This window comes from Rhinatrema bivittatum, chromosome 8, assembly GCF_901001135.1.
Source record: "Rhinatrema bivittatum chromosome 8, aRhiBiv1.1, whole genome shotgun sequence".
Lineage (NCBI taxonomy): Eukaryota > Metazoa > Chordata > Amphibia > Gymnophiona > Rhinatrematidae > Rhinatrema > Rhinatrema bivittatum.
This window is the reverse complement of record NC_042622.1, coordinates 263,993,828-264,011,062: the sequence shown is the minus strand read 5'-3', so window position 1 is coordinate 264,011,062 and position 17,235 is coordinate 263,993,828. Positions and strand designations below refer to the sequence as shown.

The window sequence follows — 17,235 nt, the reverse complement described above, 5'->3', positions numbered from 1 at the left end:
CTCATTTAATAGGATTGGGGCTGGAGTGGGATTAAAGTCAAGTCATTAGCTAGGTTTACTTCTCCTGCAGGAGAAAATAATCATGCAGCTGCATACCTATAGCAAGTCCATCCTAACCTAGATTAACCTCTCCCTCTCTCCCACACATCCTTTTGCTTTTCTCTCTTTACACACAGTCTCCTGCAAACTACTAGGGGAGCCTGGTGGGAGGGGGGTCCCTTTTCCCTCTTGTTTGGAAAGTTTGGTTCCCCCCTTGGAGTCGGCAACTCCAAGATGGTTCTCTTGAAAGCCAAGTTCCCCTTTCAGAAGAGGGTGAAGTTAGCCCAAACACTGTGGCTAATTTCCTGGGTGGCAGTTCTTGCTGGGTGTCTTGCGTTCAGCATGGGGATCTTTCTGAAGGTGCAGCTAGGCAGGCATAATGAGTTGATGGACAATTCTCATATCCACGCTGTGCCCAATATGGTTATTGCTGTAGGGCTGGCATCCATTCTGATTAGCCTGTATGTGGGGAAAATCAGTCAGGACTCCCTGGACATCACCCGCTTCCCACGCTGGAACTCAGTAATGATCCCCTTCTTCTTCATCTCATTCCTCTTCACCTTTCTCATGCTGGTGGCCATCTTCCTGTCCTGTGTAATGAAAGGGAGCCTGGAGGATTCCCTGAGGATCGGACTAAAGAACGGAATCCGCTTTTACAAAGACACAGACACACCTGGCCGTTGCTACCAGAAAAGGACCCTGGACAAGCTACAAATGGAGTTCCAGTGCTGTGGCAACAACCATTACAAAGACTGGTTTGAGGTGCAATGGATCAGTAACAGATACCTGGACTTCAGTTCCAAGGAAGTGAAAGAGTAAGTACTGTGCCCCTCATCCGACTTAGCTACCTCTTTGAATGGAAAAAAAAAGATTAATAACCGCCACTGTTTGCTATTTTACGGTCAATGCCCTCTCCTCTAAAGTGTCTCATCTTCTTCAAGGGACTACACTGACCCTACCATGTAGGAAGCGTTCACAATCCCATACTATCATATCCCAGTTTCACGCCATCATTACAAGCCCTTACTATGTACCCAGACCAACATATGAAAGATCTGCAGAGGCAGATCTATTGGGGGAAAATGTCATAACCAACCACTGAAGTGTGCTGGATATAAGGAATTTGATGCAAAGAGAAAATGGCCACATATTTTTGCTAAATGAAGAGGAAACTCTGCAGTCTGATGGCATTACCCTCATTTGTCTGTTGAGAGTCAGTGCAGTCTGAGATTGCTGCCGTGATCACGGCCACGGCAGTCTCCAGTTATAAATACTTTGGTGGGTAAAATACTGAAATAATATCTAGAGAAAACGTGAATGCTTCCATGGCTGCAGAATCTGTTTATTTATTTATTTAAAATCGTTTCTATACCATTGTTAAGCAAATGCCGTCACAACAATAAGGCACATAACTTCATGTTGCTTAAGTGTGTTAAATTATATCAACTAACCAGGTGCCATCAAATACTGTAACATAGTTTCATATTAAATATTAATTGGTGGGTGTGATAAGTCGTGTCTACATCTATCTATATCAGCTATAAGATAAATGAATACTTAAATCTAATCCTTTGTTGTTGAAATAAAATAAAAATAAAATACACACAATTCGAGTAAGATGGTGTGTGTGTGTGTGTGTGTGTGCGTGTGTGCATGTGTGTGGGAGTTCTGCTGACCGCATCCTACGTTTCCCTGGAGTCTACTCTCCATTCTCTCTGTGATACGCTTGCTTACATAGCCATGTTTTTAAACTTTTTCTGAATGTTTTGATGTCTCTTTGCATTCTGATTTCTAACGGCATATTGTTCCGTATTATAGGTCCTGCTAGGGATAGGGCCCTATCCCTTACTTGGGTTAGTCTTGCTGTTTTGATTGAAGGAATAGTTAGGAATGCTTTATTGGCTGATCTAAGGTTTCTGTGAGGGACGTGTACACAAAGGGCCGTGTTCAGCCATTCTACCTTTTCGTCCTGTATTAATTTATGTATGGTGCATAGAGTCTTGTATTGTATTCTTTGCTCAATGGGTAACCAGTGTAGTTCAATCAGGGTATCAGTGATATGGTCTCTGAGATTAATACTACAAAAGGAAGAGATAAATTCACCCCATATGCGTGTGGTTCTTGGTCTGCGCTCATGGGTGCGCCGGTTTTATAAAGTGCGCTTCACCGCGCACACGTTATAAAATGTGATTCCTGCGCGCCCGGTTTTAATATCCACGCACCCATGTACGAGCGGTTGGCCTCTTGAGCATGCAAGGGGGGATTTTAAAAAACAACACGCGGTGACGCGAGTAGGCCTTTCCCAGTTCCCTCCCAGTCCCCTCCAATTAAGGAGCGGATAGGGGGATAGGAAAGTTCCCTCCCAAACTACCCTTCCTACCTTTTCTCCTCTCCTCTCCTCCACAACCCCTAACCCCTACCTATCTAGCCTAATTTTTGTTTTGTTTTTCAACTTACTTCATCCTAGGAGTTGAAGTAAGTTGCGTGCGCCAGCCAGCTACCAGCACACGAATCACTGGGGACAGCGCAAAATGGTGCTGTCCTGGCCGGCCCCCGCCCTGCCCAGACCCTATTTGATGGCCTGGCACTTCTGCGCGTTCCGGTAGATTCGTGCATGGCCAGGCCGTTTCTAAGATGTGCTCGGCGCACACACGGCCCAGCCACGCGCATGCCTCCTGTTTTTTTGCGCATGCGGCCTTTTGAAAATTTGGGCTGAAGGCCCTGAAGAAGAGGTTTCCTCCACCTGCTATCCAATCAGAGAAAGGTACAACAGAGAATACAGTATCCTTGTGATATCCAGTTCTAGAGGTACAACAGCATTTCGACATCTTAAAGAAAGCAGAAGTGTTCCTAGGTTCACTAATGAATGAACTCTATTTATTATGTTCTTGTTTCAGCATCAAGAGCAATGTGGACGGCAGATACCTGATGGACAGCGTCCCCTTCAGCTGCTGCAATCCCAGCTCCCCGGCCCTGCATCCAGATGCAGATTACCAACAACTCGGCCCACTACAGCTACAACTACCAAACTGATGAGCTGAACATCTGGATTCAGGGCTGCAGGGAGGCCTTAATGAGCTATTACATGGGGATTATGGCGACAAATGGGGTAGCCATAGCCTTGACTTTCATCCTACAGGTGAGCAGATCTGGAACACAGCAGCAACGATGCAGACATTGTCAGAGCATAATCAAAAGTCTGCTTCCTGTTGCCCTCATCCCCTCAGACCCCAACGCCTCCAAAGCACATACCATTTGCCAACTCGAGGGAGAGACATCAGTGCAAAGTTTTTCACACTAATATCCAGGAGCTTTGCATATCAATCAACCAGTGGAAGAAATTCAGTTCCATACATGATTACCAGTGATTCTTTCCTCCTTATTCCCTTCCTCTTCCTTTAACCTGTATGCGTTCCCAACACATTTGCCCTCCCACATCCCTCACCCCGCTTATATTTAGCGGATATCCAAATCTAAGTCACACAAATTATAAGTAGGTGCTAAAGACATCTCATTCAACACAGAGACTAATTCCAAGGCATTATTCTGCATTATAGGGAGGGTAATGATCCCAGTTCATTGTTGGAAATTTCATTGCTTGACAGGTTTACCAGGTTAGAAAGATTTTTATAATGTTCTGACAGTCCATATACAGCCTTAATTCTTAAGTCTTTAGGATACACACACAAGCACATCCTGCCATCTCTTGGAGTCTGTATGAGATTAAGCTCTGCCTCTTGAACCCTCTTTCATTATCTATGTGCTGAATCCTACAGTTACATCACCATTAAGACTTGGGTGAGCCTTTAGTTTAGTCACTAAGAGTGCAGGGGAGGTTACCATTCAATGCAGACCCTTCTTATAAGGGGTCTGGAATGGCTGTCCCTCTGATAGTCTATACAGCAGCTCTCTACAGAGAGCTCGAGAGGCCAGGGCCGGCACATCCACTAGGTAAAACTAGGCGATCACCTAGGGCAACAACCAGTAGGGGATGGCAAAGAGCAGCCATGTGGGGCCATGATCAGAACCCATCTCACTCACTGCCAAGAGGAATAGAGACTCAGTGGGCCACGAGCAGAGCCCATCCCGTTCGCGGCAGAGAGAAGACTTGGCAACTGCAAGTGGCGCCCATCCTGCTCGTGGCTGAGAGAAGGACCACACTCACAGCTGGAGAGAAGCAGACTTGACAGGCCGTGAGCGGCGCTTCTGTGTGTGTATGTATGTATGAGATAGAGAAGAAGCCTGTGTGAGGGAGTGAGACTGCATGTGTGTGTGTGAGAAAGGGAACCTGTGTAAGGGTGTGTGAAGGTGTATGTTTGGCTGAGAGGGATTGTGTGTGTAGGAGAGAGCGATGATGATAGTAGGAGGGAGGGAGCCTGTGTAAGGGTATGTGTGTGAATGAACCTAAGGGTGTGTGTGAGAGAAGGGGCCTGTCTGAGTGAACAAGGGCATGTGTATGTGAGGGAAAAAGGATTTTCACTCTGGGTCTATTTTTCAGGTTTTAAGAGTTTAAGTGGTAGGAGCCTTGTGAGAACCTGTTCACCACCTGGGCTCAGGGCATGTGGAACCCTGTGTCTGGGACTGTGGTTAGGGAAGACCTGCCCTCTGAACCCTCCATGAGGAAAGGAGGTGTCAGTGACCTGTTACAAGGAGGAACTCCGGTGTTAAATTCAGTTGGGGATAAAAGACGTTTGAGTTCAAGAACCAGGAGGACATTTTGGCTGCCCTTCCTTCCTGTTTTGAAGCAAAGAGAGCGGCTTGCTTCAAGGGGATTCCTCCCATCAGGGATCCAGAAAGAAGAAATAAAGAGACTGTGTGAGAATAAAGAGATCCTGAATATCTGCTAACCTTGGGTAAGGGAAATCAAACATCACTGTGGACAACCTTCAGGTGTTTTCTCTACCCTGGGAGTGATTTACTCTGTGCCATAGACTCTGCCATTTTTATCAGCTTGGAATGGGGTTGTTGGCCATTCTAAAGAGACCCTGCCCACCTGGGAGCTCCACTTAACCTAGTCCTGGATGTTTCCCAGGCCCTAATATGCGAATCCTGCACATAGAGGTAAGACCAAGTTTGCTTACTGTAAACGGTGTTTTCCGTAGATAGCAGATGAATTAGCCATGCTGTCTGGGACATCCTCTGTGCCACTAGGTGGCAGAGCTCTCAAAGATCACTAAAGGTCTTTAGTGAGGTGTTCCTTCTTGTATCTTCCCGTGTTTCAGAGTCTCCTCAGTCCGTATCAAAGCAAGACGAGATGCAATGCTGCAACTGTCCGGGGAGGCAGGCGGGTCAGCATGGTTAATTCATCTGCTATCTACGGAAAACACCGTTTACAGTAAGCAAACTTGCTCTTTTCCCATAGATAAGCAGCATGAGTTAGCCATGCTGTCTGGGAGTCCCCAGCTGATATATTGAGTGCGCATTTCTTAAATAATGTGTCCATGACGTATTGAGGTAATGCACTCAATACAGTAGAATACAGGCGGACAGTTCTCCTGAGCCGTTTTGCTGTGCTGCAGAGGTGCCCTTCTTGAGAATAGTCCATCTCTGTGTACGTCATCCGCATCCTGTTTATCCAAACAGTAGTGGGATGTGAACGTATGCAGTGAGGACCATATGGCTGCCTTACAAATGTCCAGGAGAGATACTTCGTGGAGGTGTGCAATTGAAGCAGCCATTGCACATACCTGAAGTGCCTTGGGTGTGGCGGATAGAGTCTCTGAACGCTTCTGGTAGCAGAACTGAATGCAGTTCGAGATCCAGGATGATAGTGTTCTCTTATGTTCTTGGATACGGGGAGTCCTGGTGCATTCGGGCTGAAGGAAAGAAAGAGCTGAGAGGCTCTGTGGGCAGAATAAGTGCGTTTTTTATAGTAGGCTAGCTCTCGCTTACAGTCTAATGAGTGGAGTCTTCGCTCGCCCTCGTTTGCATGAGGTTTTGGGTAGAAAGTTGGGAGGGTGATAGTCTGGTTGACGTGGAAAGCAGAAACCACTTTTGGTAGGAAATTAGGATGCGTACGCAGCGTAACTCTGTCATGGTAAAACTCAAGGTAAGGCGGGTAGTGAACTAAGGGTTGTAGCTCACTGATGCGCCTTGCAGAGGTGAGGGTGACTAAGAAGAGCACCTTCCAGGAAAGGTACCTGGGATGACAAGTGTCCAACGGTTCGAAGGGTGGTAACATAAGTTGTTCCAACACTATGTTGATATCCCACGGTACTGGCAGTTTTCGAGTCGGGGGCCGTAGACATAGGACATCTTTCAAGAATCTGGAGACGAGGGAATGACAAGAGATGGGCTCCCCGTTGAGAAGTGTATGGTAAGCTGCTATGGCACTGAGATGTACTCGAAGTGAGGCAGTGGCGAAGCCCTCCCTATAGAGCAGATGGAGATAATCCAGGAGGCGTTCTAGTGGACAAGTGAGTGAATCTGTTCCCTCGGCCAAACACCAGGAAGTGTAACATGACCATTTTCGTTGGTAACTTAGTATAGTTGATGATTTTCTGGAGGAGACCAGAATATCGAAGTTGAGGAGAAATGTTTAGGCTTTGGACTATAAGCCTTTCAACCTCCATGCAGTGAGATTCAGCGATGAATGAAGTGGGTGAAGCAGCGATCCTCCTTCTTAGGTAAGCAGTTGAGGGCTGTTGCCCAGGGGGATCGGTTTGTGTGTCGATAGTTGAACTAGTTAGCTGTACCACGATTGTCATGCCCTTGCTGGGGCAATGAGAATCAAATCCGCGTTGTCTTCGATGAACCTTTGGACTCTGTGAGAGTTGAGTGGTATCAGAGGGAACACATAAAGCAGACCTTGCAACCAATCTATGAGGAATGCACCCTGTGCCAGCCGGTGGGGGGCTGGGGTACACTGAGCAAAACAGTTTGACCTTCTTGTTGCATTCTGTTGTGAAGAGGTCGATCCAGGGAAGACCCCAAGTGGAGAAAATTTGAATGGCTGCATCCTGATGTAGTTCCCATTCGTGGGGATGAAATATCCTGCTTAGTTTGTCTGCTCTGGAGTTGTTGATTCCGGGTAAGTATGTGGCTTACAGGGAGATTCCCCTGTTGTGCGCCCACTTCAGGATCAACGACAGCTTCTCTGCAAAGACTCCAGGAACCTGACCCTCCTTCCTTGTTTATGTAAAACATTGCAACCTGGTTGTCCGTGTGGATCATGACAATCTGGCCTTGGAGGGTCCGCTTGAAGGTTCGAAGGGCATTGCGAATGGCCCGAAGCTCCAAGAGGTTTATGTGTTGGGCCCATTCCCATTGGGACCATAGCCCTTGAGTCTGTAGGCTTGTGAGATGGGCTCCCCAACCCATGGGGGTGGCATCTGTTGTGAGCACTACCTGATGGTGAGGGGAACGTAGAGGTGAGCCCGTTGACTCGCTGGTGGTGTTAGCCACCACTGTAGGTCTATCTTCATGCTGAATGTCAGAGCAATAGGAGTGGAGAGGGGGCTGAGTCTTCAGGCCCCATTGCAAATGATGCATATGTAGTCGCATATGCGGGACAACATAGATAGACGCTGCCATGTATCCCAGAATGGTGAGAATTTGGCGGGCTTGAGCTGTTGTACTTTCTAGGAGGCGACTGGCCAGTTTGGTCAGAGCAAGCGCTCAAGGCTGTGGCAGGAAGGCTTTGTCCTGAATGGTATCAATATGAGCTCCGATGAATTGCAAGGTTTGAATAGGTTGCAGATTTGACTTCTTGTAGTTTATCAGAATGCCTAGATTGTCTAGGCAAGATATTGTACGAAGTAGACTGGTTGGGGGCTACCAGTAGCCAGTCGTCCAGGTAAGGAAATATCTGAACTCCCTGTCGACAAAGGTGTGCCACCGCTACTGCTAGACATTTTGTGAAGACTCTGGGGGTGGAGGAGAGGCCGAACGGAAGTACTGTGTACTGGAAGTGTCTCTCATTCGCCATGAAACAGAGGTAATGCCAGGACTTGGAATGCATTGGTATGTGAGCATATGCATCCTTCAAATCTAGTGAGCACAATCAATCTCTGGGCTGAAGGACAGGAAGGATGGATTTGAGGGAAGTCATTTTGAATTTTTCCCTCTGCAGGTATTTGTTGAGAAAGCAAAGGTCCAGGATTGGACGAAGCCCCCCAGATTTCTTGGGAATGAGGAAGTATTGTGAATAGAATCCCTGTTGAAGTTGTGAGGGAGTCAATTCTCGTATGCATCATTGTTGGAGTAGATGGTGGATCTCCTGAAGAAGAGGTCCCCAATGTGCAGTGTGATTTTTTGGGGGGTCAAGGTGCGTCAGGGTTGGGAGAGATAAAAATTGAGAGAATAACACTCTTTTATTATGTTTAGGACCCAAAGGTCGGATGTTATGCTGTTCTAGGCTGGGAAAAAATAGGACAGTCTGCCCCCTTGTTGCATTCGTGCCTATTCTCGCCCTCGCTCCACCCTCTCTACCTTTGTGGCGACTTTCTTCGGCTCAGATGGACAGATGCAGCCGCGGCTTCTCTCCGCCTCTTGGTCCCGGTGTCCCCGGGCTGGCTTGCCGCTACGGGTCCGCCATGTTCCTGATGATGTAAGGGCGCGTGCACTCCAGACTTTTTATCAGCAAGGGCGTGAACCTTGGGGGCGTCCCCCTGTACTGACATCATCCGTTTTCAATTTAAAAGGTCTTTGCTAACTACAAACAAGTTAGCAAGGAACTTCAATGGGACTTGCTTCGGCAGTCCACGCTACTTGCAACTACGCTCCGAGTCAGCAAGGGGAATTCTTCTCCACTGCTCGGCCTTTTCAAACTTACCAGGAATACTCGCTCCTCGGGGGCTCCGCTCTCTCTATTCTTGATTTCAGATTGTTGGACGGGATCCAGTACTCGCTCCTCGAGGGCCTACGTTCCCGAAGACTCAGAAGACTCCTACTGCCTGGAGGTGATTGCAGACATGAACACAGTGAGTCCTATTACAGACAGGAACTGGTACTCGCTCCATGAGGGCCATTGTTCCTAATCGCTAAGGCTCCCTTCAGTCTAAGACGTTATTGCAGGTACGGAGATCGTGAGTTACCATTGCAGATTGTGGATAGGAATCGGTACTCACTCCACGAGGCCTATGTTCCTAACTTTCTCATACTCTCTTCTTCCTCAGAAGATATCGCATACCTATATCTTATGGATTATTATTACAGATTAACAGATAGGAACCGGTACTCGCTCCACGAGGGCCTACATTCCTAAATCTCTCCTAGCCTCTCTTCTATTCCAGAAGCCATCCCATACACAGTTATTGTGAGTTCTATTTCAGACTGCTTACAAGAACCAGTACTCGCCTGCGGCTCCTGTTCCTGAATACTGAAGACTCTCTGTTGCATTTAGAAGTCACTACAGAGATCTACAATTGTGAGTGTAACATCTATTACTGGTTATGCCCAGCACACCCTGTCTACTCACTACCTATAGTCTCTCCTTACAGCTCAACAAATCAGAGATCGTGGTTCCAGTATCAGAGGGACTTCAGCCCTGCCGGGCATATCAGCTCACTACTGCCACCTCTGGTGGTTCTACTTCCAGTCTAATAAAGAACTATCTGTGTTTGTCTCAATACTCCAGCCTAGCCGATGGTCCCTCTCAGGATCTCCACTTGAGGGTGCTGCCAACTGCCATTGGCCCAGGGATTCACTATTTCTACTAAGTGTTATTCCTACACTAATAAGAGCGGTATCATCATCTACCACTCTGTGGGAGCCAACCCACATCAGACCATCACTCCTCTCTCTGCGGAAACTGATCCATATCAGATAGCTATCTACCTGTGGGAATCATACAGGTTGCTGGTTCATCTTCTACAGGAACAAAGCACAACAGTTGCTACTCCTTCCCTCTGGAAGAGCAGAGCACTAACAGATTGCTACTCCTTAGTAAGATCCATACAGAGTGCTACTTCGCCCCTTGGTGGGGTGATCGCTTATAGCTTGTTAAAGCCTTCTTCTCGGAAGTATCCAGCATCCAGATTCATAACAGATTACTAACTCCTCCCCTCTGGGGGAGCAGATCTATAACAGATTGCTAACTCCTCCCCTCTGGGAAGCTGGCCTCTTTCAGATTGTTAACTCCTCCCCTTTGGGGAGCTGGTCTCTAACACTCCTACAGTTGGTGCCGGTAGCGCTAGTGATGACAACCCTAAAAACCTTGCGGGTTTTTAGGGGGATGAGGATCTGCTGGTTGGCGAGGTGCGCGAGGGCGTTGGCATGGCCTGTGTTGCTGAAAGGGCTGCTGGCAGCTGGGTTGGTAAGAGGGAGGTTGGTAGGATGAGTATGGCCTATAGATGTGTCAAGGGTAACTGGACTTCCTGTACGAAGCGAAATGCTGTCAGACGAAGGACCTTCAGATGAGGATGTCAAGGACAGAACGCCACCTTCTATTCTTTAAGTTTCACCACGATCTCCGTGAGCCTGACACCAAAAAGATTGTCTGGCTGCAGGGAAGATTTGCCAGTTTCTCATGCACTCATCTCTGATAGCACTATAGTGGCAAGACGTCTTGCCACTATAGCGTTTGCGGTTAGTCTTTGCCGATGATTTGAAACCTTCGTAGACTGTACAAAGAAGATGACGAAGGCCCTCTTCCATATTGTGGAATTCTTGAGGGAGGCAGGCATCTGGATACCCCTCCTGTAATAGGGGTTTCAGGGATTGAAGGCATTCGAACAAGTATTGTGTTACATAGAACGGGTGGTTCTGTATGTTGACATTCAACATACCCGACTGGAATGCTTTCATCCGAAATCATCTAGGTATTTGCCGTCTCTCCTCGGGGCGGGGGGGTTTGAGTGGAGCCTTGATTTTTTCGCTCTCTGCATTGCTGACTCTACGCATACGGTACTTTAGATCGGTCTTTCTTGAGGTTGGCAATGTCAAGAAGGGGGACTCCCATGCCTTCTTCATTACGGAGTCCAGAACTGAATGCGACAATAGTGCCATAGGTTCAGCTGGGCTGTCAAAGATTTTAAAAATGCCCAGCATTTCTTGCCTAGGATCCGGGATCTTCTTGGTTTTGTTTTTCTGCGGGTATTCGGAAAGCACCTTCAGACAGCTTTATGATCTAAAAGGCAAATTTATTGATAGCAATACAAAGACAATACAGTTAAGAGGAACAAGGAAAGAGGAAGTCGTTGTTTCTCTGGAGACGCAGGTCAGTGGCAATTGGCATTCAGCTTGCTTCTCAAATGCGGAGCCCTCGGGCTGGAGTTTATAAACTTTTTGCATTGTCCAATAGAAATACATTGATGCGCATCCTGGGTGTATTATCTTCTTCTAATATCCAATTATGATCGTTACTTTATAGTCCAATCAGGTATCGTCTCTGGGGTGTTGGCTTCTTCCGGTACTGAGCTTGCCAAAGCACATGGTTGTGAAATATGTTGCCAGCAAAGTCAGGAAATACAGATTAGGCCTAAGGCCTATATACAGTTTCCACGTCAAGGCGGTTGCCCACTTTCTCCAAAAACTGTGAGTAGGAGAGATGCTCTGGGGGACATACCAGTTCTGGCAGAATTTCCGCTGGGTCTGATGGATAACCCCGGTGAGAAGGATGAGTGGGGAGAGTCTTCTACCAGAGGAGAGGGTTTCAGAGGTTGATTCATGGGCAAAGGACCCGGAGTAGGAGAGCTCCCAGGGGACAATGGAGCGTCGGAGGGCTTGTCAGATGGCGATTGATGCTGTTGTTCAACTGAGGTCAGAAATTGTGTTAAGATCATGGAGATCTGAGATATGGCTTGTGAGGCTAAACCCGATGTAGGGGGTTGCCCTCGGTTGTGTCGGAAGGCCCGCTGGGGGTAGTGCTGCCAGTAGGATATCACTATCCGGCCTTCTGGGCTGAGCAATGTCAACCAGTGGGTGTCTGACTTTCTCGTATAGCGGGTCTTGAAGACTGGATCCTCCGTGGCGGTGTGAGGCCATGGAGAACATAAGAACATAAGAAAATGCCATACTGGGTCAGACCAATGGTCCATCAAGCCCAGCATCCTGTTTCCAACAGTGGCCAATCCAGGCCATAAGAACCTGGCAAGTACCCAAAAACTAAGTCTATTCCATGTTACCATTGCTAATGGCAGTGGCTATTCTCTAAATGAAATTAATAGCAGGTAATGGACTTCTCCTCCAAGAACTTATCCAATCCTTTTTTAAACACAGCTATACTAACTGCACTAACCACATGCTCTGGCAACAAATTCCAGAGTTTAATTGTGCATTGAGTAAAAAAGTACTTTCTCCGATTAGTTTTAAATGTGCCCCCTAGTCTTTCTACTATCCGAAAGAGTAAATATCCGAAAGAGTAAATAACATCTTTATCATATCCCCCCTCAGTCGTCTCTTCTCCAAGCTGAAAAGTCCTAACCTCTTTAGTCTTTTCTCAAAGGGGAGTTGTTCCATTCCCCTTATCATTTTGGTAGCCCTTCTCTGTACCTTCTCCATCGCAATTATATCTTTTTTGAGATGCGGCGACCAGAATTGTACACAGTATTCAAGGTGCGGTCTCACTATGGAGCGATACAGAGGCATTATGACATTTTCCGTTTTATTCACCATTCCCTTTCTAATAATTCCCAACATTCTGTTTGCTTTTTTGACTGCCACAGCACACTGAACCGACGATTTCAATGTGTTATCCACTCTGACACCTAGATCTTTCTTGGGTTGTAGCACCTAATATGGAACCCAACATCGTGTAATTATAGCATGGGTTATTTTTCCCTATATGCATCACCTTGCACTTATCCACATTAAATTTCATTTGCCATTTGGATGCCCAATTTTCCAGTCTCACAAGGTCTTCCTGCAATTTATCACAATCTGAAGAGGCCGAGGAGCTTCTAGAGATCCTTGGGGGAGATGGACCATCATCTGAATCCACAATAAGTAGGGGAAAAGATTCCCTTGGTCTTTTATATCCGGTAGAGTGCTTTTTAGGAGGCCTGGCAATAGGCTGTGTCGGTGTCAAAGGTACTGCCGTGGTGGAGTTGGCAATGCATTGATGGAACCTGATTTTGACGAATTTCATCTGTGCATTGATGCGCCGACGCTCACTCGACACAATCAATGTTTCTTAGCAGCATTGGGTGCGTTGATGCTTTTTGGGTGCGTTGGTGCTTCGATATTCGACGCCTTCAACACAGTATGCGACTTTGGCACCAGCGGGCACATCTCCAGCGCCCTGCGTTGATCTGGATCGGGCCTGTTTCGGCGCCGGATCCAATGGACCGGGGGGGGGGGTGTCCACAGAGGTGGTCCGATGATGGGAAGGGGCCTTTGATTTTCGGTGGGGTCCCAGATAAGATTTAGTGGAAGCTTCTGAGGGGGCATAAGAGCCAGACGGTGTTCCTCTAAGCTGAGCTATGCGGACAGTCCTCTGCCGTTGGGCCTGCGTCCGCAGTCCCTAAACTTGCCCTGATCATGGTTGGGACCCAAACAGATGTAGCAGAGCTCATGCCCATCTGTGGCAGACATGATCTTTACACACACACAGAACTTAAAGCCTGGCGGATGAGGCATATCAAGTCTATTTGACTTTTTCTGTGGTGTTTTTGTTGTTTTTCCTTCTTTTTTCTGTCAAAAAATCACTTTTTCTCACAGGAGAGGAGAACTCCTCTTGTAGTCAATCGCATGGAAAAAACAGACTGAGGAGACTCAGGGAGAACGCGGGAAAGATACAAGAAGGAACACCTCACTAAAGACCTTTAGTGATCTTTAAGAGCTCTGCCGCCTAGTGGCACGTAGGACATTCCCAGACAGCATGGCTAATTCATGCTGCTTATCTACGGAAAAAAGAGACTGTTAAGAAAACAAGATAATTCTGTGGTGGCTGCAGTTTGAGTTATTGTGCCATTCATCATCGTTGTTTGAACAGTAAAGACTTTAATTTTGGACACTAACCCAGTGACTCCAGAGTATTTCTTTCAAACTCACTGCGCCAACTATAAGGACAAGTCCCCTCTCCCAAGGGAACACAAAAGGGAATGTTTAAAAAGGACACCCCTGTCACAGTGGGCCCAGGAAACAAATCTCTCCCCCCCCCCCCCCCCCCTCACACACACCTATAAAGAATCCAGCCCCACAAGTAAGAGAGATTGTGAAAGAGCTAAGCCAGTGCGTGGTTCCAGCCCCAAAGAGCAACAAATTCTTTTATGGCCCTACCTGTGAAGGATAGGCACACCAGGGTGGGGTTACATCTATAAACTACAAGAATTTCTTAACTGTCAGCAGTATGTCTGCCCAAATAAATGCTAACAAAAAGTACTAACTCAAAAAGAAAAATTTGGAAAACCAAAAGAAAATATGTTTTTTCTGCTCTTTTCTGTGAGAAATTTAAACAAAACAATTCATTTGTAAGGTTAACTGAATTACTAGGTTAAAAATAATCTGTAAATATTCATTTTGTGTATTTTCTCTCATTATACAGCTACAGAGTATTGATCATCAATGCAGTAACACTTAGGGACTGACTAACTAAACTGCAGAAAGTTTGCAAGATTACTATGGGCAAACATCCAGACAAACTGTCCACAACAAACCTTTACAAATGAGCAACAATTTTCACAGCAGCAGAAGATAGGACCTTGTTAATGCAGAATAAAATCTGTGATTCCCCATGCTGATCCTAAATTACTGGGTCAATCAGTAGGGTGGAAGCAGTTCCTGAGGTTTTCTCTCCTGCTAAAATGATAGCAATTATTGTATCTATTGATGTGTGCAGAAACTTCTGTTTTGCATGTTACCACTGATGCGGTTTAGTAAATCAGCCCCTTAGTTACAGGATACGAACTAACAGGAGATAATACATGTCTTGTGGTCTCATCCACTGAAGATACAATGAAAATAGGGAACATAAGAGATATTCCGTGACAGCACATGTGTATCTTCCTATCAAGGTGTCGATGCTGGTGAGCCTGAGGTACCTTCAGACAGCCATGGAAGGAGTAGTGGGCCAAGAGAATGTGGAGTGTGACACGGAGGGCTACCTTCTGGAGAGAGGGCTGAAGGACACTTTTAAATGCACCATGGAACGAACCAAAGCGCTCTTCAAATCCAATCAGGTGGAAACCGCAGGAAGCACTGAAGAAGCAGTCCCCAGTTCCGGAAGCAAGTTAGACATCCTCCCACTCGTCAGGACAGTCCATGAAACCAGAGAATTCTCCATGCTAAGACTTTTGCTCATCCTTACTTTCAAGCTCTTCAGAAGCCAGGACCTCTATTACTTTCTAAGAACTGGACTCAATTAGATGTGATGATGTAGCTTTGGGAAGGAAGCCTAGCTTTGGTGAGATCTCTAATTATCAGACCATAGAGGAAAAGGCACAGTTGTGATGACCCTGCATTAGGCTTTATTATTATTATTCACTTCTTCTTCATTTGCATCCAGCATGCTTTCAGACCCACCAGATCTGCTCTTCTTCCCAATTCCCTTTCAATGCATTCTTTTACTTTTTATTCCTATCTTGCAGGAAAAACACTGGGACCACAACTACAATACACTGGCTCTGAAGTTTACAAAAAATCAAAACAAAACTGTATATCACTGGGAGATGGCTCACTAACCAGATGGGGAACATAGCGGCATTGAAATTTTGTAATGCACCTCCCATTTCAGACTATTTGCCTGATTCAATAAGGCTTTTCTTCCATTCTGTGTTTATGGGAAACAACCTTGATCTTTCTTCAGATTGCAATGGCATAGTCTTTTGCTCCCTTGCCATCAGACTGCAGCAAGATGGTGTTGCAACCTTCTTATACCCCAATCTATTTATATTAACCTTTATTTATATCACAGCTGCACTCCACTCACCCAATTCATTCTATGTTCAGGTTAGGATGGAGCTCTGTAATGCTCTGCACAGATATGCTTATCTGTTGCCCTAAAACTTCAGAGTGCTGCTGAAGTCACGCCATTCCAATGATGCAGTTGCCCTTATGTTTGGGGTGGGTAAACCTCTGGGCCCAAGGGCTAGAGTGAGGATCTGGGGTTGCAGTGGGGAGTCCCCGAGAGGTCCAACCAAGGAACAGGAGAAGTTCCCTCTGGAAGCCCAAGGGGCATGTGTGCTATCCACGGAGGCCCGACAGTGAGAAAACTTCTAGCCAGAAGTGATACACTCTTGCTACCATGGGCTAGGCCCCATCTCTGTCACAAGTAGGATATGGCCTGTGGCCATAGTTTGCTCATCTTTGCCTTATGTAGTCCACATTCTTTTACCCACTTTGGAAGTACTTCCTAATGCTACTGACACTCTTACAATCCAATAATAATTCAGTTTTACATAGTGGTCATCTTTTATTATATCTACTTGACCATATATTACACTGGTTCTATATTATAAATCATAATACTACTAATTACGATATATGTTGTCAGAACCAAACTACTTAAAAATCAATTATTGAGCTATTAGCTCTTGCACAGATTAGAAATTGATTTTATTTCAAGTTCAGTCTTTACTGTCCACCTTCTTCAATTTAGAATTGTTAAACTAGTACACCTACGGGTCTTTGATTGTATGTTACCAATCTAATATGTTGGATCCTGCCTTGGGTGAATACATAAGCGAGCAAGCACACTAAAATGGTTAAGCAATCAAGCTGTTATCAACAGATTAATTTTGGGGTAGCCCTCACTTCCCTAGATCTCAGACAATAGGACAAATTCCCTGAGGAGTATAATCAAGCTTACTTAGTTCAAAGCAGGCTATCCACTGAACCATATTCAGATAGTCTTAATATCTTGGTTTATTTTATCTGTTCACTGGATGCTGCAATCAGCCGGTGATCTTGATCTCAATAACCTCCTCCTTTACCAATTCTTTACCAGTTTCATGGAAACTGCACTTTTGCCCCCCCCCCCCCCCCCCCCCAAAAAAAAAACTTTCAGGATCTGTCATGCCCTCTTATCAACTTTAGCGGGATGGTCTGTGGTCCCTCCTCTCTTCACACTGCAGTGGAAGTTGCTTCCATTCTTCTGGGGCTGCAGTGGGACATTTGATATCCTCCTCTCTTTAGACTGTATTGGGGTGGTCTGTGGCTTCCTCTCCTCAAAATGCAGCAGCCCTCTCTTTAGTCTACAATGACTCCCGGTAAGTCTTTTCAGACTGCAGTAGAAGAGTTCGCCCCTCCCCACTCTTCAGTCAGCAGTAGAATGGTCCCTTGTTCTCCCTTCAGGCTGCAACAAAAGGCTCCTTTATC

At 46.2% G+C, this 17,235-nt stretch overlaps 1 protein-coding gene across 1 annotated transcript; it reads left to right on the top strand.

Moving 5' to 3' along the window:
• The first annotated feature begins 273 nt into the window (after positions 1 to 273).
• ROM1 (retinal outer segment membrane protein 1) lies at positions 274 to 16,898 on the top strand. Its single transcript, XM_029614867.1, is given in 4 exon segments — positions 274 to 854; positions 2,937 to 3,002; positions 3,004 to 3,178; positions 14,934 to 16,898. Coding segments are annotated over 4 exon segments (1,173 nt in total). The 3' UTR covers positions 15,285 to 16,898.
• The last annotated feature ends 337 nt before the right edge of the window (positions 16,899 to 17,235 follow it).